Raw genomic sequence first — 18,954 nt, 5'->3', positions numbered from 1 at the left:
TTTCAGGTTCGTATGCTCGTTTGTGTACAATGACGACGAAAAAAAAGGACAGATGTAGGAATTGGACCTATGATACTCGATAGGCAGACGACGGTCTGTATTGAGACATTTGAAAGTAACAGGTGCTCGGTAGCCTAAGCCAGTAGGCACCTACGTAGCCCCGTGAAATGGATACGATTGAGTATTCAGAGTCCCAGTCTGTCCATAACCTTAGCGGTACCACACCATATCCTTGATCATTTCTCATAGTTTCAAAGATGATCCTCGTTCACATGTAAAATTTTCTTATGATTAACAAGTAGTTTTATTGTATATCTAACAATTTTAGTGCACAAGCTAGACTTCGATAAACAAAAACGAAAATCCTCATTGTTGAAGCTATACTTTTATTATACAAAAAAAAAATCACACAACAACGACACATAAAACATAATGCTTGTTACATTAGCATTGTCACGTACAAATGGAAGAACTAAAACATGAAACAATATATTACAAAAGTGAAGTTTTATTAGTTTTTGCCCGTTTACCACGCATCGCATTATAAAATAGGTTATTTTCGTTTAAAGCTACCGAAATATATGTATTTATGTAGGTACCAATTGAATTTAAGAGAAACAATCACAGGAGAAAGACGTCTTATTTCTGAATAGTCCGGTTTTTTATTTAGCATGGAAATATTTGAGGAAAATACGTAACAGGAAAAATACTGTATGTCGAGCAGAAAGTGAAGAATACCGTATAGAATTTCGTAGAGTATCTATTTCTTGATTACAAAATGCAAAATTATAGTTAACTCTCTAATTAATACGAAGTCCACCAAGGGGAGCGAAATCGTTTGAAGTTGTTATAGATAGCGACTTATGACTTTCTGTAAGACAGCCAATTTTTAAACAAATTGTTGTCAAGCCATTCATGCTATTATGCCCTAGTTTATTATTGCAGATACTTAGAGGCTATATATTTTTTCTAAATATAAGTATTATGCACTCGACAGATGTTTATAAACGAGTTTAATGTGTATTAAAGAGGTAATTAACAAAATAGTACATTTTCGCACAGGAGCTATGTCTAGTTATGCCGCGTTTCCATTGCGCACGTCGCGGCTTACCTACCAGTCCGAACGTAGCTGGAATAACCCTTTAGGCTACCAACGAATAGGAAGGCGGGAAAAAAACTACGTCGCGTATGAACTGGCCTGCTTACTATATGTAACTATCATAAGTTTATTAAAAAAGAATGGTTGTTGCCTAGCAACAAGAAGTTAGTTGTGTAGATTTATGTAAAAAAAAGTTAGTAGCAAGCAATTGAGATGGACTTCGGTAACCGCTTTATACCAGCGTGAAATCATTTATATACGCCAATTAAAAAAAAATGAATACGAAATGTTTTAATTACGATTGAATTTAACAACACAGAGTTATGGTTGGTAGCTACGTAAAAGTGTTATGTTTATCGGTGCGTGGATAACTCCCTTTAAAAATACATAACAAGATATTTGTACAATAATGTTTTTAATTGAGACCGTTATCTGTAACGATGAAAAGTGGGAATCAGTAGAAATATTTGAAATCAGAATATCCGACGTGCCAACACATACAATCAAATAAATACATTATTTTCTAATGTGTAGAAGTTAATTAAAAAAAAAAATTCTACCCTCCTGTTGATTTCGTTTAAAATATATCTTTTTATAAAACTCGAGCAAGATGAAGTTCAGTTCTATTTTTAAATGAATATGATGATATGTCGTTCAATAATTGATGTACCTTTATTCAAAACAAAAATATACCGTATCGGAATCGAGTTTTATTACGTAAATATCAGAGAAAAAACTAATAAAACGGTGTTTTCTTGGTTAAATAAAAAAAAACTTAATTTACGACCCAAAATCATTTGATTTTCATTTCCTTGGTCACTGTTCACCTGTAATACATATGTAAAATAAGATATGTTGGTAAAATAACTCAGTTTAGATGGGTCGGCTAAAATTTGCAATTTTGTTATAATAATAAAATAAAAATAAAAAACATAATTCAAAAGTACGACATAACGAAAAGTGTATAGTACTATACAAAATTTATCTAGATATACTACAAGCATTAAAACTATCAAATTAATAAGTCTATTATATTTCTCGTCACAAAATTAAACGTAGTGTTTGTTGTTATTTAGAAACATTAAAACTTAAATTAGACACGTTTAAATGTAAATATATATACACTATATTTTATATCTACTTTATTTCTCGTGATAGCCCGGAGTCCGTAATAATTTATTACAATATTAAATCGAGGTTTTCATACAACGCTTTCGTAATTTTTTTGACGCATCATTTATTGTGTACAAAACATGTATGCAAAATGTAATAATATATCTATAATTGCCTTCAAAAATAACGGAAGGCTCTAATTATGACGTTGTCCAGACTAAATTATACCGTTGTGCTTAGTGCGAGTTTTTTAACGTTCTCGATAGCGTAAAAGTTAGCTCTTAATTGTATGAAATGGGATCGTTTGCGTACGTTTGCCGCTAGGGGCGCTGTTCCAACTGCATACAAAAATGGCTCAACTTTTACGCTATCGAGTACGTTAACTCGCACTAAGCACACGGATCAGTATTTCGATTCGTTAAGATTAGTATTGTTGCTCCAAACACGGTAGCTATTTTAATGTGCGGAGCGAATTTTTATAAAAGTATTTATAAGTAATGTGCAATTACTAAGAGAATAAGAATCTAAGTGCAAATTCTAGACGTAATAAAAACATTCTTAAACAGTCACAATAACGTTTAAAATTCATTCTGGACTACTAGGACATTGATGGCTTGATTTATTTGTTGTAACGCAATTTTTGAGTTACGTTTCATGTAAAATTACCAAATTACTGCTCTCAGTCATGAAAATTGACATATTTACAAACAATATTCAAAAATGGGTCTGTTAATTTGAAATTAGTCAATAGACAAAAATCTTGTTTTTTTTTGTACTGTTATATTTATTACGCGCAGCGACGTTCGTTATTTTCGATTTTTAATTATTCCAATAATTTAAGGAGATCATTTAGCGTACAAACTAACCATTTCGTATGGCGCTTAATTAAATTACAACATAATTAAAATTTCGTACAACCGGCGATGTAATAAAAATTTACGTTTATACCCTCGCAGTGGCGTAGTGAGCTTAACTCTGCGCCCGGGACACAATACCTTTTTAGCGACCCTATTTAGACTATACGTGATTTTTTTTACTTTTTATTTACGAATTAACATTTATTATATTAGACAGGTACTAAATTTAAAATATATAAAAAAAGAAAAAAAAAAAATTCAATAATTTTTTGTTTTGAGGACCATTTGGCGCCCCTTTGTGAGTAGTACCCGGAACATGAGGCCCCCCTTGCCCCGTTTGGCCCCCTCTCACTACGCCACTTGTACCCTTGTCGCGTGTGGCAACGTCAACATCCGTGTTCGGAGTCGACATTTGCAACGTCATTTCGTACAACGCGAGTTGAGAGTTCTAATCACAGTGCTCATGTAACATCGGGTAAAAATTTATTAAGACAAATGAGCGTGAACCGTTGAAACAGGGCACACGTCTAAATTTATTCTCTTCTGTTCCTACTTGTTAGTTTTCATGTGGATTTATTATAAATTAGGCACTCAAAAGCCTCAGGATGTTATCGACTTAGCTCATGACGATAAGCTGTCCGGCGTTGTTGGCGTAGACCAGACCCTGGCCGGGCTGGGGGGCCCACCGCAAGCAGTTCAGACTGGTGAACCCCTGCTCCCAGTTCTGCTCCAGTTCCTTGATCGGCGACAGTCCCGTGCGACTGGAGCTATCTGAAAATACAGTTTCAGGTGCGGTCCTTGTTGGGCGTAAATTATCGACAGGTCTCGAATGATGAGCTTCATTTGAAGCAGCTGTAGAAAACGGGCGACTGCCGGCTGTACGTCCCCTTTTTTTTTTCCTACCAAGCTGAGAGCCTTGAGAGGCTATTTCAGCGTAACCTTAACTAGTAGGTGAGCTCACGGGGCTCAAGCCTGACGACGTTACTGACACGAGCCCTAGGAAGAGCCCTGCTTCGGAGAATCTACCACCGGATTGGAAATGCGACCAACTGAGAAAATCCGGCGAGAAACTTAGTGGGCTGTATCTGATTGTTAATTTACTCGTCGAGCCCTTCGTCGCAAGCGACGGGTTCGACGAGAACAATGAACGGTGCTTGAGGTACCTAAAAGCACCGTTAGTGGATCTGGAGAATACTTTCATTACATACCTACCTTGTTTCGTTTAGCATTGAACGAGTTAAATAGTTTCTTCCAAATGTCAGCAGTAGATTCAGCAGCGCGCACCTCAGTGTACTGCTCTACGGTCGACTCTAGTGACACAGCATTACGAAACTAGAGTCCAGACACTCACCGAGCGAGTCGAGCTTGTACAGGAGAGCGAAGACATGGTTGTGGGCGCGGTGCGTGGACGTGAAGCGTTTGGAGCCCAGTCCCACGGCCAGGTGCCGCGCCGTGGGGGACAGCGCCACCGACACGGCCGTCTGCTCCAGCACCGCCGTGTGGAGGCACTGACCCAAGCGACCCCACTCCAGCGAGTACACCCCTGTAAAGCATCTCTCACGTTTCATCCACGAGCAGTGTCGCAGGAGATCCTGATTTGAACTCTTACGCTGTTTGATTCGATGGGCAAATTCGTTAACCATTTATAAGGCAATGAGAGTTTTTTCCCAATTTTTTTTTTTAAAGATATTTCTGAATGCTGCCATATTATTTCATTATCATTTAACCTGGCAACATACACGTGGTTATCGTATTCATCAGTATTTAACATGCGCCGTTTCAAACACGATTACAGCAGATACATTGAACTAATGTGAATCACTTTGAAGTCGTCGTGGCCTAAAGGATAAGACGTCCGGTGCATTCGTATGAAGCGATGCACCGGTGTTCGAATCCCGCAGGCGGGTACCAATTTTTCTAATGAAATACCTACTCGACAAATGTTCACGATTGACTTCCACAGTGAAGGAATAACATCGTGTAATAAAAATCAAAACAGCAAAATTATAATTTGCGTAATCACTGGTGGTAGGACCTCTTGGAAGTCCGCACGGGTAGGTACCACCACCCCGCCTATTTCCACTGTGAAGCAGTAATGCGTTTCGGTTCGAAGAGTGGGGTCGCCGTTGTAACTATACTGAGACCTTAGAACTTATATCTCGAGGTGGGTGGCGCATTTACGTTGTAGATGTCTATGGGCTCCAGTAACCACTTAACATCAGGTGGGCTGTGAGTTCGTCCATCCATCTAAGCAATAAAAAAAAACCAAAAAATTTTATTTTCCAAAAAACCGATTTCATGTCCGAAATAATCCTTTCACGCTGTTTGGGTTTAGCATACCTATCCATCTATATAAAGAAAAATGAATTTCTATGTTTATCTTATGTGTGGGGCGTGAGTATTTTATTGTATCTCAGTCACAGCAGAGTGTGATCGGGTTTGATTTGTTTTATATGAATACAATTATTATTGAAACAAGTACTTTAATGTTCCTTGTTAACATATTCATGCAGTGAACTTAACGGTACCTTAGTTATTAGATACATTGGGCCCGTTTTGCTAATTACAACATCCTTGATTTCTTTTTTTTTTTGCATCATTAAGAATTTTCTTTGATGATAAATAAAACGTCTCAATCTAATAAATATCCCAACGTTTCTTTGTTCGAGCCAACTAACCTAGCCAGTGATTTGTGTTTCTCATGCGGGGAACGGGAAGCAGCGCCACCAGCAGTCTGCCGTCTTTTGAAATGTCGATGCTCGCGTCGTTATGAATTCTGCATCTTTGGACTACAACATTTTTTTTGCCTGAAAACAGCAATCGTGTTAATAATACAATAAAAGGTAGCAAACTTAGTCATTCAGGGGGTACCGCGTAAAGTGTAAAAACGATAAATAGTATTTTTTTTAATTAGGCTCTCAATACACATCACAAGCTAAAAAGAGACAAAAAACACAAGTAAACAGAAACAAAATCTGGCTTGCAACATAAGTTATGTGCGCACGACAAAACAAGACAAAGTGCTGAATTACAATAACGTTCCTTACAATTATACGACAAAACAACACGATAACGAAAACTAATCTAACTTATAATGTAAGGAAATAATTTTATTCACAATTAAACAATTACACTACTAACCTATTACTAACCTCATACAATGCGAGACATCATACAACACGGGACCTCATACAAAGCGAGACCTACTACAAATCGAGACTTCATACAACGCGGGACCTCATACAACCCGAGACCTCATACAACGCGTGACCGTTGAGACCTCATACAACGCGAGACGTCATACTACGCAGGACCTCATACAACGCGGGACCTACTACAACTCGAGACCTCATACAACGCGGGACCTCATAAAACGCGAGACGTCATACTACGCGAGACCTCATACAACGCGGGACCTACTACAACTCGAGACCTCATACAACGCGTGACCTCATACTACGCGAGACCTCATACAACGCGAGACCTCATACAACGCGAGACCTCATACAACGCGAGACCTCATACAACGCGAGACCTCAACAACGCGAGACCTCGTACAACGTAAAAAACAAAGTCAAACTCAAAGTTTACATTTGTAAAGTATAGTCATACGCTTAAAACTACATTTAAACACGCTAGTCTATATACATATTAATAAAATTGAAGTGTCTGTTTGTAATATTGAAATAACCGCTTTACTACATGCGTATGAATATATAGACAGCACATACACCAAAATAAGATTTTTTACAATTTTTGTCTGTCTGTTTGTTTGTTCCGGCTAATCTCTGGAACGGCTGGACCCATTTTGACGAGACTTTCACTGATAGGTAGCTGATGATATAAGGAGTAACTTAGGCCTTATTTTTTAGACTAGCTTCGCCCCGCGGCGTCATCGCGGTACGACAATAACCGCGGGTAAAGTCGCGAGACTCAGCTATTAATAATAAAATTTAATGTTTCCGAAGCGAAGCGAGGGCGGTTCGCTAGTATTACATTTATTTATATCGCTTCGCTTCGGAAACATTACATTTTATTATTGATAGCTGAGTCCCGCGATGTGATATGCATGTAATATAAAGCGGTTATTTCAATATTACAAACAGACACTCCAATTTTATTTATATGTATGTATAGATTTTCTAGTTGGATTTTCTATAAAAGCCTATTTTTTAGTTTTTTTAAACTTTTATTTATTTTTCATTTTTTAGTTGAATTTCAATTTTTTCAATTTTATTTTTAATTGTTGTATTGTCTTCGGTCCTTAATAAGTATGCCAAATTTCGAGTTAATCCGACGTTTTGAGGTTTTGGGTCAGAATCATGTTCAAAGATTCCGTTACATACTAACGTACATACCTCTGAAACTAATAAAAGCGTATTAAAAAAAAAACAATTACAGACCGTCGGCTAGTTCAGGAACGTTTCCGGTGGTAAAGTCCCAGGCCTGCACGCGGTGCGAGGAGGCAGGCATGGTCTCCGAGATGATGCCGGCGTCGAGCAGCCCCGCCATGCCGCCCAGTCGCCGCGCACCCCCCATACCGCCCGGCCCACCACCCTCTTCTTCCACCACCATCGCGTTCTGATGTGGACCACGTGAAATATGCGATTAAAATAAGGACAGTTTGAGGAGCGTCCGTAGCTTAATGGGTACATTCGTATCGATTAACGTGAATTATATATGAATAACATACGGCAGGTACCACTCGAAAGAGTCGCTGAAATTAAGTCTATCTATGGAGCTGCGGCTGCTACATGCTACAAAGTACTTTTGTACAATTAGCCCACAGAGTCTCTCGCCGTTTCTTCTCAGTGGGTCGCGTTTCCGATCCGGTGGTAGATTTTGCGAAGCACTGCTCTAGGGCTGCTAGGGCCAGTGTTAGCAACACTACCGGTTTGAGCCCCGTGAGCTCACCAACACGCCAAGGAGAAGCTAAAATAGCCTCTCAAGGCTATCAGCATAGGTAAAAAAAAAACTTTTGTTCGTCATCATTACAAAGGTTATTTTAAATACTCTTTACTGCAAGTACTGATTAATCATTATTAAACTACAAAGTAACATTTTACAAACGCTGACAGTTTATATTACTATTTTTATTTTTATCGCATAGTACGAGTATATGACTTCTTTTACGAAAGAGGGTGAGAGAATCTTAAATGCTAATAGTCTGGTTAATATCTATGAATTCATTTCCACTTCCTCATTTTCTGTTTGCAGTATCTTCGTCTTATTTTCAAATTAAATACTGCAAGTGATTTTAATTTTGTTTTGCAAAGCGCAGGCATTTCGTGTCAGCCGTAAGTTTGTAAAAACATACGCAATAAGTATAAATAGATATAATATATTACCTGGGCTAAAATTATCGGTTGCAAATATTCGTGGATTCTCGGCAGCCTCTGCGTCGGAGCGTTCTGGCCATCTCGTTGCGCCTGTGCGTCCTGTGCTTGCGCCGGTGGTGGTGGCGGTGGTGGTGGCGCTGCGTTGTTGGCAACACTGTTGAACTGAGGGGGTTCCTCCGATGCGTTTGCGGGGTCGATTCGTTGCGCCAAGATATGCGGTCGGTACACGGCAAACTGTCGACGGCTGCCCAATTCGGGGTTGCTTTGTGGCGGCGGTCGGTTTTCTGGTGGATTTTCTGGATTGTTCGAATAAAGAGCAAACATTTCCCGCACCGATGAAGGCGTGTATAGGCGTATCGTTTGCAAGCGCCTAAATCTGTTTCTAGCGGCGTTTCTTAGGCTCACAGCCTGCATGTGAGCTATTCGTATAAAATTAACGCGTTGATAAAATTCGTACATGCCCTCGGCTCGTGGCGGGTCCTGACTAGAGTTTTCTGGATGAAGCAAATTTGAAGGTCCCGGGATGGGATCTGTTTCTTGTGATCGGGGAGTGTTCGGTCTGTTCATATTAGGGCGACGTGGGAAACAACGGAGTGTCGGAATCCTATATGTCGACATCGGGGGACCTGTTCTTTTCTTATTTAGCGGATGCACGGAAGGATTTGTTCTGTGTAGGGCTTTTAATCGTTTGCTTTCTATGTAAAGTTCTCTTCTACTCAACGCTGTTGCAGAATTATTTCTATTAGCAGCGGCTATCTGCACTGCAAGTCTGTTGCTCCATCTCGATGATCTGTAGTTCTGTGACGGTAGTCTTGTCTGGTCTTGTTGGTTATTCGGTGTTTCAGACTTAACTACTGAGGATGATGCTTTTGTGGCGTCTCGAGACTCTTGTTCACGCGTTTGTTCTTTTATTGTTTGTGTGTTGTCTACAACTTCTGTATTCGAAACAACATTTTCGGCCACTTGGGTATCTTCATGGTCATCTACGTTCACGGGATTTGCGTCATCTTCGTTTTGTATGTGAACGACATCCATTGGGTCCGTGCGCTGCGATGGTGGTGTTGGGCCGTTACCAGTACGTCCGCTATTTCTATTCGTCATCACCATAAACCACGAAAGTACCAAAGCTTTCTTGAGAGTTCGAAGCATGATGATGATTAATTGACTCAGACCTCGCTCTTCCAAGCACATCATCATCATATTGAACATCACAGACAATACTTGCATCGCTCGCATACGTAACTCGTGTTTGGTGGCGCTAATTTCTATCGCTCGGGTAAATTCTCGTCTTGATCTATTTGAATATCTTTGCGCTAAACGATTTGTTGCGATATTACGCGAACGTCGTCTGCGTTCATCCTCAGGTTGCCACCTGTAGCCCGGCTGAACTCGTCTTCGGGCCGTGGTCACCCGACCTCCCGGATGTTGCGATCTTGTCTGTGTATTTCGCCCCGCCCGAGTTTGTACTTCTTCTCTCACGTTAGTAGAATTCGAAGGGTCCTGCGCTACACCGCGATTCGGTGAACTCATATCAACGTTTGACGAGTGATCCGTTCTTTCACCATTTCTGTCGCTATCCATACTTCGCCTCAAGTTTCTGTTTGGAGGGCGTGAAATAGGTTCTGCGATATCTGCTAACATCATACATCTCTCCAAAAGAGATCTAGTGTAATAACCCGGGGAGTCTTGTCTTCCGATATCTCGTTGCAACGCAAGAATACGACGGCGCAAGTTTTCCCATAAGTTGCGAAGTTCGCGCATAGAAATACGATTTCCGCGATACCATAAATTCGCCAGATGTACTGTGTGTTTCTGCAACGCGGCCACCCCGTTCCTTACTTTACGATAGGCCTCTTCCGACGACACCGAGGATCCGCGCGTCCAAAACTCATCTCTACTCGTTGAAGGTCGACTGAAAGGTGGCGACGGATTGGTTCTGGAGCTTGATGGTTGAGGATCAACTTCGGATGGACCCGGTTCTGAAGCTGCGGGAGTCGGTTCGGGAACTACACGAGCCACGTCTTCGTCGTCTCGACCAGGCACGCGGAATCTATCATTGGAACGAGTGGGGTCGAGTCCTTCGTTATCGCGAGGTGCGCTCTCGTTTCGATCGGTCAAGATATCGAACATTAAACGGTCGGTCGGGAGGTTCGTCAACAACGAAGCCGCCGACTGAGCGGCCGCGTCGACGGAATCTCTGAAACCAGTGCTGCGAGCGCGAAGAGCATCCGGCTCCAGAGAACGATCACTGTCCGAGTCGGAACTGGAAGAGAGAAGTTCTCGACGCCAGCCAACACTTAGCAGACGGGGCCGGGGCCGCGGACGGCGCTCTACGGGCGAGCCTTCGTCAGAGTGAGCGCGACGTCGTCGCTCCCGTTCGCTGGCAGATACCATCGACAACGACATGTCCGTAATCAAATTTAAAAGCCTCGTTCCGGAATCGCGCAAGATGTCCCGAATCAGATCCAAGCTCTCGTTGAGGGCCTCCGCGTCCAGGGGTGGTACGGGACTCATTTGCGTCGAAGAATTAGTCATAGTAGGTCTGCGTGGTGCGGTAGTATCCTGCGTTTCTTCGTTTGCGGAAGAATTCGTAATATTTCGAGGAGAGGGTGTAGGAGTGCTCTCGGTGGAAGTCGGCGAGTCACCCCATAGCGAGATCCGCCCGCGTCGTATCGGCGAGAAATTCCGTCTGTGCGAGATTAATACTCGGCCAGCCGTGGAACTCATTCTCGACGAGGTAAAGATGCTGGTGCGCGACGCGTTCGCCGGGTCGTTGTCGCCAGATGTGGACATTTCACCGAAGTTAACTCGGGCCGATCGCGAGATGCCTCCGGGTGACGAAAAGGGGTTGGGTAATAATCTTGTAGAGCGCTCGTTCGGGTCGGATGGTCTAAATGTTCTGCCGGTTTCATTTAACGGTTGGAAAGCTGAAGAACGGGACCCAAATGGAGAACGCTCAGAAACTGAATCTTGATTCCTGCAGATGTTAAAGACCATTATCGTGAAGTATACGCGTATTTGTTCGTCAGACTAACTCATACATGTTTATGCATGTTAGTAACTCATACTTGTATTTGACAGCTAAAAACGTCACAGATAACTGACAAAGTTCACGCAAGCAAGTGAATTTACCTTTCGTTTAGGTATATACTTATATAGCTAGCTATATGTTGTAGTTACATAGCTTTATGTAATTTAGTTTTTTTTTTTTTCTTAAAATAGGTAAATATATTCTCTAAGCTTTTTTTTTCTTTTTATGAAAAATAAATTCTCCAAGCTGTTTTTTTTTCTTTTTCCGACAAACAAACTGTTTCGTAAGCCGAAATAAAAGCATTGTTTGATACAACTGATCTCAAAGGTCGAAGGGGTGAGCAATATGTTACCTAGCTCCTAAAAAGTTAAGAAAAAAAGGCAGAGTTAAAACTGAGTCGTTTATTTTCATCCCCGTATAAACAATAACATAATTTCCTGATTTAACTGGTGCAATGTAGATTTTTTATTTCAGGATATTTAACCACCAGGGCGGCGCCACAAGAGATTGGGTTGATATTGACACTTCTGATAAATCTCTTTGGATCTAAAGGATATTTTGTCGAATTTTTGTTGCCATTGTAAACGAGTTTATGACAATGGAGATCTTATGCCTAACATTCTCATAAGAAAAAGTATGGAACATATCATCAGACTCGCGAAACATCACGGCGTATTGTTAATTTCGAAGCCAAGCCAAATGGTGTGGAAAAATTATTTCTGGTAACGCAAGGTAGATGAAGACAGCGGTTTTTATTTTATTAATAATAGCATTCAGTGAATACCAACTAAACCATTTAGATAAGCTAGCACGCTAACAGATTAAAGCAACGCGACATAGAGATTTTAATCACTGATAACATAAAAAATTGGCAGGATCGTGTTAAGTGCAAGTCAATAGTTTTTGTTAGTCTGATTCAATATCTGGATCTAGACGCCTATACAATTTCCGATCTATGGTTAATAGCGTTTATAGCTATATCACACATTTACCTTGATGGATCACTGTCAAACGTTAAAGCATCTAAATTGAGTAAGCGACTACTGTTTTCTCCATCCCCGCTTTCACCACTGTCTGGACGTCTCGTTCCGCTGGTACTGGCCCCTAAAGCGAAAGAAATGAATCAAACTGGTATTCAATTCCAACTATGAAATTGTTTTATGAGCAACAACCCAAAAAATGATAAAAATGCCATATCAAATCCTTTTACAAAAGAGATTCATATTATACTAGCTTTTGCCCGCGACTTCGTCCGCGTGGAATAATTAATTTGGCATAACGCAAAATTTTCACCGCCTCTTCATTTACGTAGAAAGTGAAAATATTTTTGAATGTTAAGGAACTATTTGAGGTACCAAAATCACGCTTTTTAACAGACTTCAAAAGAGGAAGTTATCAATTCGACCATAATTTTTTATCTATGTATGTTCACTGATTTCTCGAGAATGCTTGAACCGATTCTGATAATGATTTTCTTTTTTTTGTTTGAAAGGGTAGTCTTCCCGAATGGTCCTGTAATCATCAAGATCTGATGATGGGACGGGATGGGAAACACCTTTATAAAAAACGTTATAGTGAGCCAACCTTAATATATAGACATAATGCTGTCGCGGACTTTTTTTAGATTTTTTAAACGGGAACAATTTTGTCATACTAAAATAATAGCGAAACTTTAACCGTTTCTGCAGCACGCAGCGGAATTCGATTTTGAAATATTCTTTATTGGTGCTCTGCTTGCATTGGTCTTAGCGTGATGTTATATAGCCTATAGGCTTCCTTAATAAGTGAGCTATCTGATACTGAATTTTTCAAATCGGACCAGTAATTCCTGAGATTGGCGCGTTCAAACAAACAAAGAAACTCTTCAGCTTTATAATCTAATATATAAAATTCTCGTGTCACAATGTTCGTTCCCATACACCTCCGAAACGGCTCGACCGATTTTCGTGAATCTTAGCGTGCATATCGGTCAGGGTTGAGAATCGAACAACATCTATTTTTCATCCCCCTAAATGTTAAGGGTGGTCCACCCCTAAATTTTATTTGTTATTTTTTAGACAAACATTTTTGTTTTTATTTTTTTATGAAACAACATACAAAAATACATAAAACCCTTAATTTTCACCCCTCCATGATCAACCCTTATTTTTTATTTGCTAATTAAAAACTTTAAAATTTTTTGCGAGAATTTTGTTTTTATTTTGTCATTACGTAGAATAAAAAAAACATATTACTCTGAAATTTTCACCCCTCTACGATCAACCCCTATTTTTTATTTGTTAACTATTTAATTTTTTTGGCAAGATTTTCATTTTTATTTTTAAATTGTCATGAATTAAAATAAAAAATCGGATGTTACTCTCAAATTTTCATCCCTCTATGATCAACCCCTATTTTTTATTTGTTAATTATAAACTTTAATTTTTTTGGCAAGTTCTTTATTTTGTTTTGTCATGACAAAATAAAAAAAGTCATATTACTCTCAATTTTCACTCTTATAAGATCAACCCCTATTTTTCCATCCTGATTAAAATTTGTTTTATTCTATGCACAGATCCGCAATAAGGTTGCAAGATGGCAATCAAATATTATAATTGTAGTACGATAAATTCTTATTCAGAGTTTATAATTTCAAGTTCCTTTAATTCCCGCCCTCGCCGGTCGACTACTGATCAACTATCAATCGATCAGCTATCCCCGCCAGGTGTCACCACTCATCCAGCAAACATCACGTAGTAGGGATGAGGACGAAGCCGGTCTCCTGTCTTACTTACTCACTATACATAATAGATTATACACTTAATATATTTGAGAGCTATACAATACTATACATTTTTCAGCCATGTTTTTTTGGTTTTATTTGTGTATCAATAGTATGTTCAGTAGGTCTGAGAATCGGCTACTATCTATTTTTCATACCCCTAAGTGAAAAGGGTTGTCCACCCCAAACATTTATTTTTTATTTTTATTTTTTGGATATTTTTTTTTTGTTTATAATGAGGTATTATGTGGTTAAATGAGGTTTTTTTCTACAGTAGAATTTCCCTAGAAATCCTATTTAAGGCAACACAACGTTTGCCGGGTCAGCTAGTATTAGTATAGATTTTAAAATTAGACTCAATTAAAGGAGTACTTAAAGGTCAGCTGTATTTAAAATTATTTTAGATACGTCTTCATGAGACACTGGTGTGCTGAGAGTTTTTTTTTTAACAATGTTTAAAACTGTAGTACATACTTGCTTCCGTAATACAACACGATACATGTTTAATTTACTAAGGATTATTTCTCATTAATTATGAATGAAATCGATTTTTGTTTATTGTAGATTTGTGCCTTACCATCCTCAGCGTTTGTTGTAACTGTAGACGGTCGTGCAGGTCTGCTCCAGCCGGACGTTCCAGGGGATGTATCGGTTTCCATAGGATCAGTTCCTCGATCAATCTAGAAAGTCATAGATCCAGAGGTGGTTAGTAGGAGATAAATACTTAAAACAATGTTAGGAATATGTAGTGTTACTATCCATTATTATACTTAGAATTAATTACGCTTATTATGTACTTTGCTTATAAACTACGATAGAAAATTGGTGATACGAAATCCATTTAATACCATATAAATGGATACAGTTTGATTTGTTAAAACGGAAATGAAAAGCATGTATATGTATTAAGAAAAGTGATAGTACAAATCAATAAGATTCTAGATAGAGGAGTTCTGGATTGGATTATTTATTTATTATATTTATGTTTTTGATGATACACATACCGTATTTGGAGTTGATTGAGAAGAATTGGAAAGCCGATGCCGTACCATGAAAAGCCTTTGATAATTCCTTACTAGACTGTCATATCTTTGTACCAGGTTCTGGTATGAATTTACAATCATGTCTTGTGCTGAACCAGCATTGTCCGTTGGGGGATTGATCCCAAGCGGGTTTTCATTGGCATTGCCTGTGGCGTTCCGTCTATTAGAACTGCTATTTTGTGTGTTAGAAGTGCCTGTTGTCGGACTTTGCTGCAGCAATGAAGTACTAGACATACTCGGACAACCCGATACAGATATTCCAGTTATTAATTTGTAACCAAGAGCATCGAACGCAACATATCTGGAATGTCAAAACTATATGTTGTATATGTAATTTAGTTAAAAGTTCAAAGAAATTATCTTTTATTTTTCTTTACAGTTGGTTTAAAAAAATGCATACGTACCTCACTTTTTCATTTATATTATTAGTGGTAACTTTGGTGAATGGTGCTGGATGACTCCAATCCCAAAAGTATAGTTCATTGTAAGTAGCAATTACTAGTAATTGTTCACGAGGGTGAAATGCAATAGAAGCTATCACTGTTTCATAGCGAACATTCCACACTTCACTTCCACCCTGTAATGTTATCAGTTCACTATATTTTCTTTTAGACCCCAAGAGTAGTTTGTAATCGAATTTGTAATGTATTTTTTGTCTTTTGATAATAGTCTTTAATGAAGATTTATTGGATTTTAATTTATTGATACCATTTATAATGCTGATAAATTCTGTAATTTGTTTGTTAGGAAGCAACTGGGATGTGAAAGATTTTTTCTTAATGTCAACAACTAAACTGAGGAAAAAAATCAGTGATTACAGTCTAATTTAAATCATAGGGTGAAGCCTGGTAAATTTGATTTCTGATTATTTTATGAGTTGTTTCAGTGCTGTTTACACAAAAGTTTCTTTCCTATTAAGGAAATTTATTGTTATATTAAACTTACACTTCCCATATCCCAAACTCTTACTTGACCACCAAGACACCCAGAGCCAATAAGCTGTGTATGTGACGGGTGAAATGCTATACACCATGGTGTTCTTGGGTGTCCCTCTAGAATCTTAAGGTGTTTTCCACTAGCCAAATCAGACACATACACATTATGATTGCCATGGGTTGATGCAACTTTTGTCCTGTAATTCAAACAAACGATTTTCTTCAATTTATTTTCTTATTTCTGTGTATGCAATAGATTAGAGAACTGTTTGAGGTTGTTTTGTCATATATTTTTATCATTGTATTGAGCATCACAGTGCAGAGTATCTTACGCCACAGTACTGAAGCAAATGTAAATTCGTAAAGTTCATTTCAATGTATTTTTGTCTTAAGGGTGATGTCTATTCTATGGAATAATTTTAAACAGAGTCCTCAGTGAAGGCATCCAGTCACCATCAAGTGTTCTAAAAGCAACTGCTTATGGCCTACACATTTCATGGCAGAAAAGTATAAGTTTGTTACTCACCCATCAGGACTGAAAACCATCAAAAAAGTTGACCTTGGATATCCTGGTAGGTCGCAGCTCTGTAATGTTCATCACCGTTAAAACAGTAAATATAAAAAAAATTACAAAAATAGTTTTCTCTAATATTTTACTAAGTACAAAATCAAACTTTTATTCTTTTATTATATTATATCTAGAATCTATTGTAAAAGCCATCAACCATCTTGAAATATGAGGTCAAAATTTCAACAGAAATGGAATAATAGCTAGTGCTTCTTTGAAAATGGGATGCATAATGATAGCTTTATGTCAAATATCAGCTGGATCATCATAGCTTTTGTAAACTCACGACATACCACTAGTAGTAGTGGTAATATAGCAGTGGTGGAAGATATTTGTTAAGAAAAACAATATACTACTACTACTATTGGTGTTTGGTGAGGAAATATCTGAGGATTTGACCAGCAAATAATAGAAAACACTACTTTTAAATTCTCTGGCTATTGTTAACTTTTGATTATTTGGCAACTTATTGACAAACAAAATAACCTTACTCTAATTTTCAGTGGTTTCTGAACTAAAATATCTTCAGCAGCATTTTCTAGGACTGTTTTGCTTGCAGGGTAGTGTGGTGGATTCGCTCCGAGCTCTCGCCATTGCCAACTACGAGAAACATTGCCGACAACTGGAGTTTCTTCCACGGGATCATGCTTTATGCTGAGCCATTCATTATCAATCACTGGGTCCATTGTCCTAATGATAAATAAATGAAGTGAGGAGTCAGGTTAATTAAGGTCAAGGTTAAATAGTATTTATGTCAAGTCATTGAACTTACCATACAATTAAGGACTCGTGTTGTGCATTGAGATTTTAACCCAAACGCAGACGTGTGTCATTAATTTAGGTTAAAACAAAACGAACAGAGAAATTATATTCCTAAAACGCATTTTTGTTAAAACATTTATTGTCACAACACATAGTTGTTTTATAGCTTATGTAATCCTGTTATTCACTTTCAGTTTTTGAATATTGACGTTAAGTTTACTGAAAAAGAATTACATAGGATTTTATCTTCACTGCTATATGACTACCTACTTGTTATGACCGGGACGACTGCGTGCCATATTGGAATGTCATTTTTTTTGTATAATTGTTCACTTTAGTAGTTAGACTTGAAAATTAAGTTTTTTGGCTATATTTCATCATTGAATCCAACCTAATCAACGGTAGTACGGTACTTACAAAACTAAAGATCCACATAAATTGTTTTTTTGTCGTGTTTAACAATATGTCAAATACACTTTACCTGTGTCATATTAAAAAAAAAATAGTTGTCATTAATTAGAGTATAGTACTAACTGATTTTAAATTATTTTTATGTTTATTTCGAACAATTTAACAACGTTATTTGTTTTTACGACTTAAAACTAACAACAGAATCATCCAATAGCGCCAGCTGCGAACTGTCAAATTGAATTAAAGACATTTTTTTTTTTTTTAAGAGATTTTATGACCCGGTAACTAAGACCTTTAAGTCATGTCTTATTTTACTTTATATTCTTAATTTTATGAAAAATGATAATATGGAGTGAAATGAAATGAAGATGATTAATTTGAAACATTAATCAACTGGGATGAAATTTAATGAAATGAGATGATATGGGATGAAATATAATCGCAGTAAAATGGTGGTCATTTACTGAGATTTTTTCAGTGGACTTCTTGGAGGAACCCGAGAAGTTACGTCCAGTAGCTTTGTTTCATTTTCCCACATTTGTGCACTTTCACAGATATTAAACAGTTAATAAACCACCGTTATTACACATTTAAACCTGAAGAAACACTAAATAGACAAAATAAAACAAATCACACAACTTCACTCCTCGCGTTCCCGCCAAAAAGTCCTGAATTAAAGACAGATAAACAAAGAACATAGTAAATATTGCAAAATACTAGAAACTGAAATAAAAACTGCTATAGGTCTACCAGGATCTGATGGCAAAAAGGGAAAAAAGAAATTGACGCTAGCAATACTGGGGAAATTGGAGTAAAACGTTTTGATACTTTTTTTCCTTATAGCGGCTGATTCTGTGTGTGATACATGCAAATATAAAAAAATTATCCAATGATTAAGGATAATTGTTGAGAATCTTACAGTGGCGAATATAAGGTTCGAAATTTAGATGAAAACTCCAATTACTCTGTTCATGAATTAATTAATTAATTATAGGCTATCAGAACTTGAAAATGGTTCCAAATACCATGGTGTAA

The 18,954-nt window shown here is 38.0% G+C and overlaps 1 protein-coding gene across 5 annotated transcripts; it reads right to left on the bottom strand.

Annotated features, from left to right (window-relative positions):
- Window positions 1–365: 365 nt before the first annotated feature.
- Window positions 366–18,165, bottom strand: LOC101743043 (activating molecule in BECN1-regulated autophagy protein 1A). Of its 5 annotated transcripts, none has more exons than XM_038021781.2 (14): window positions 17,990–18,165; window positions 17,519–17,727; window positions 17,238–17,436; window positions 16,705–16,763; window positions 16,189–16,375; window positions 15,648–15,820; window positions 15,205–15,544; window positions 14,778–14,880; window positions 12,432–12,543; window positions 8,418–11,385; window positions 7,473–7,650; window positions 5,748–5,876; window positions 4,421–4,612; window positions 366–3,840 (listed from the first exon to the last, which is right to left on the bottom strand). In XM_038021781.2, exons 3-14 carry the CDS (start codon window positions 17,430–17,432, stop codon window positions 3,686–3,688), a joined length of 4,791 nt encoding a protein of 1,596 aa, XP_037877709.1. In that variant the 5' UTR covers window positions 17,433–17,436; window positions 17,519–17,727; window positions 17,990–18,165; the 3' UTR covers window positions 366–3,685. The 5 variants fall into 5 exon arrangements, with proteins under 5 accessions (XP_037877709.1, XP_037877710.1, XP_037877711.1 ...); XM_038021782.2 differs by having other exon boundaries at window positions 17,926–18,151; XM_038021783.2 differs by having other exon boundaries at window positions 17,519–17,619; window positions 17,990–18,149.
- Between the last annotated feature and the right edge of the window lie 789 nt (window positions 18,166–18,954).

The sequence above is a fragment of the Bombyx mori genome, chromosome 4, assembly GCF_030269925.1.
Source record: "Bombyx mori chromosome 4, ASM3026992v2".
Taxonomy (NCBI): domain Eukaryota; kingdom Metazoa; phylum Arthropoda; class Insecta; order Lepidoptera; family Bombycidae; genus Bombyx; species Bombyx mori.
This window is presented reverse-complemented; position numbering and strand designations above follow the sequence as displayed.

Excerpts from the sequence above, each read along its gene's own strand:
- LOC101743043 (XM_038021781.2), bottom strand. The coding sequence starts at position 17,432 with ATGGACCCAGTGATTGATAATGAATGGCTCAGCATAAAGCATGATCCC. Across the intron at positions 15,545-15,647 it reads AATATAAATGAAAAAGTGAG|ATATGTTGCGTTCGATGCTC; the intron begins GTACGTATGCAT and ends TTGACATTCCAG. Across the intron at positions 3,841-4,420 it reads GTACAAGCTCGACTCGCTCG|ATAGCTCCAGTCGCACGGGA; the intron begins GTGAGTGTCTGG and ends CTGTATTTTCAG.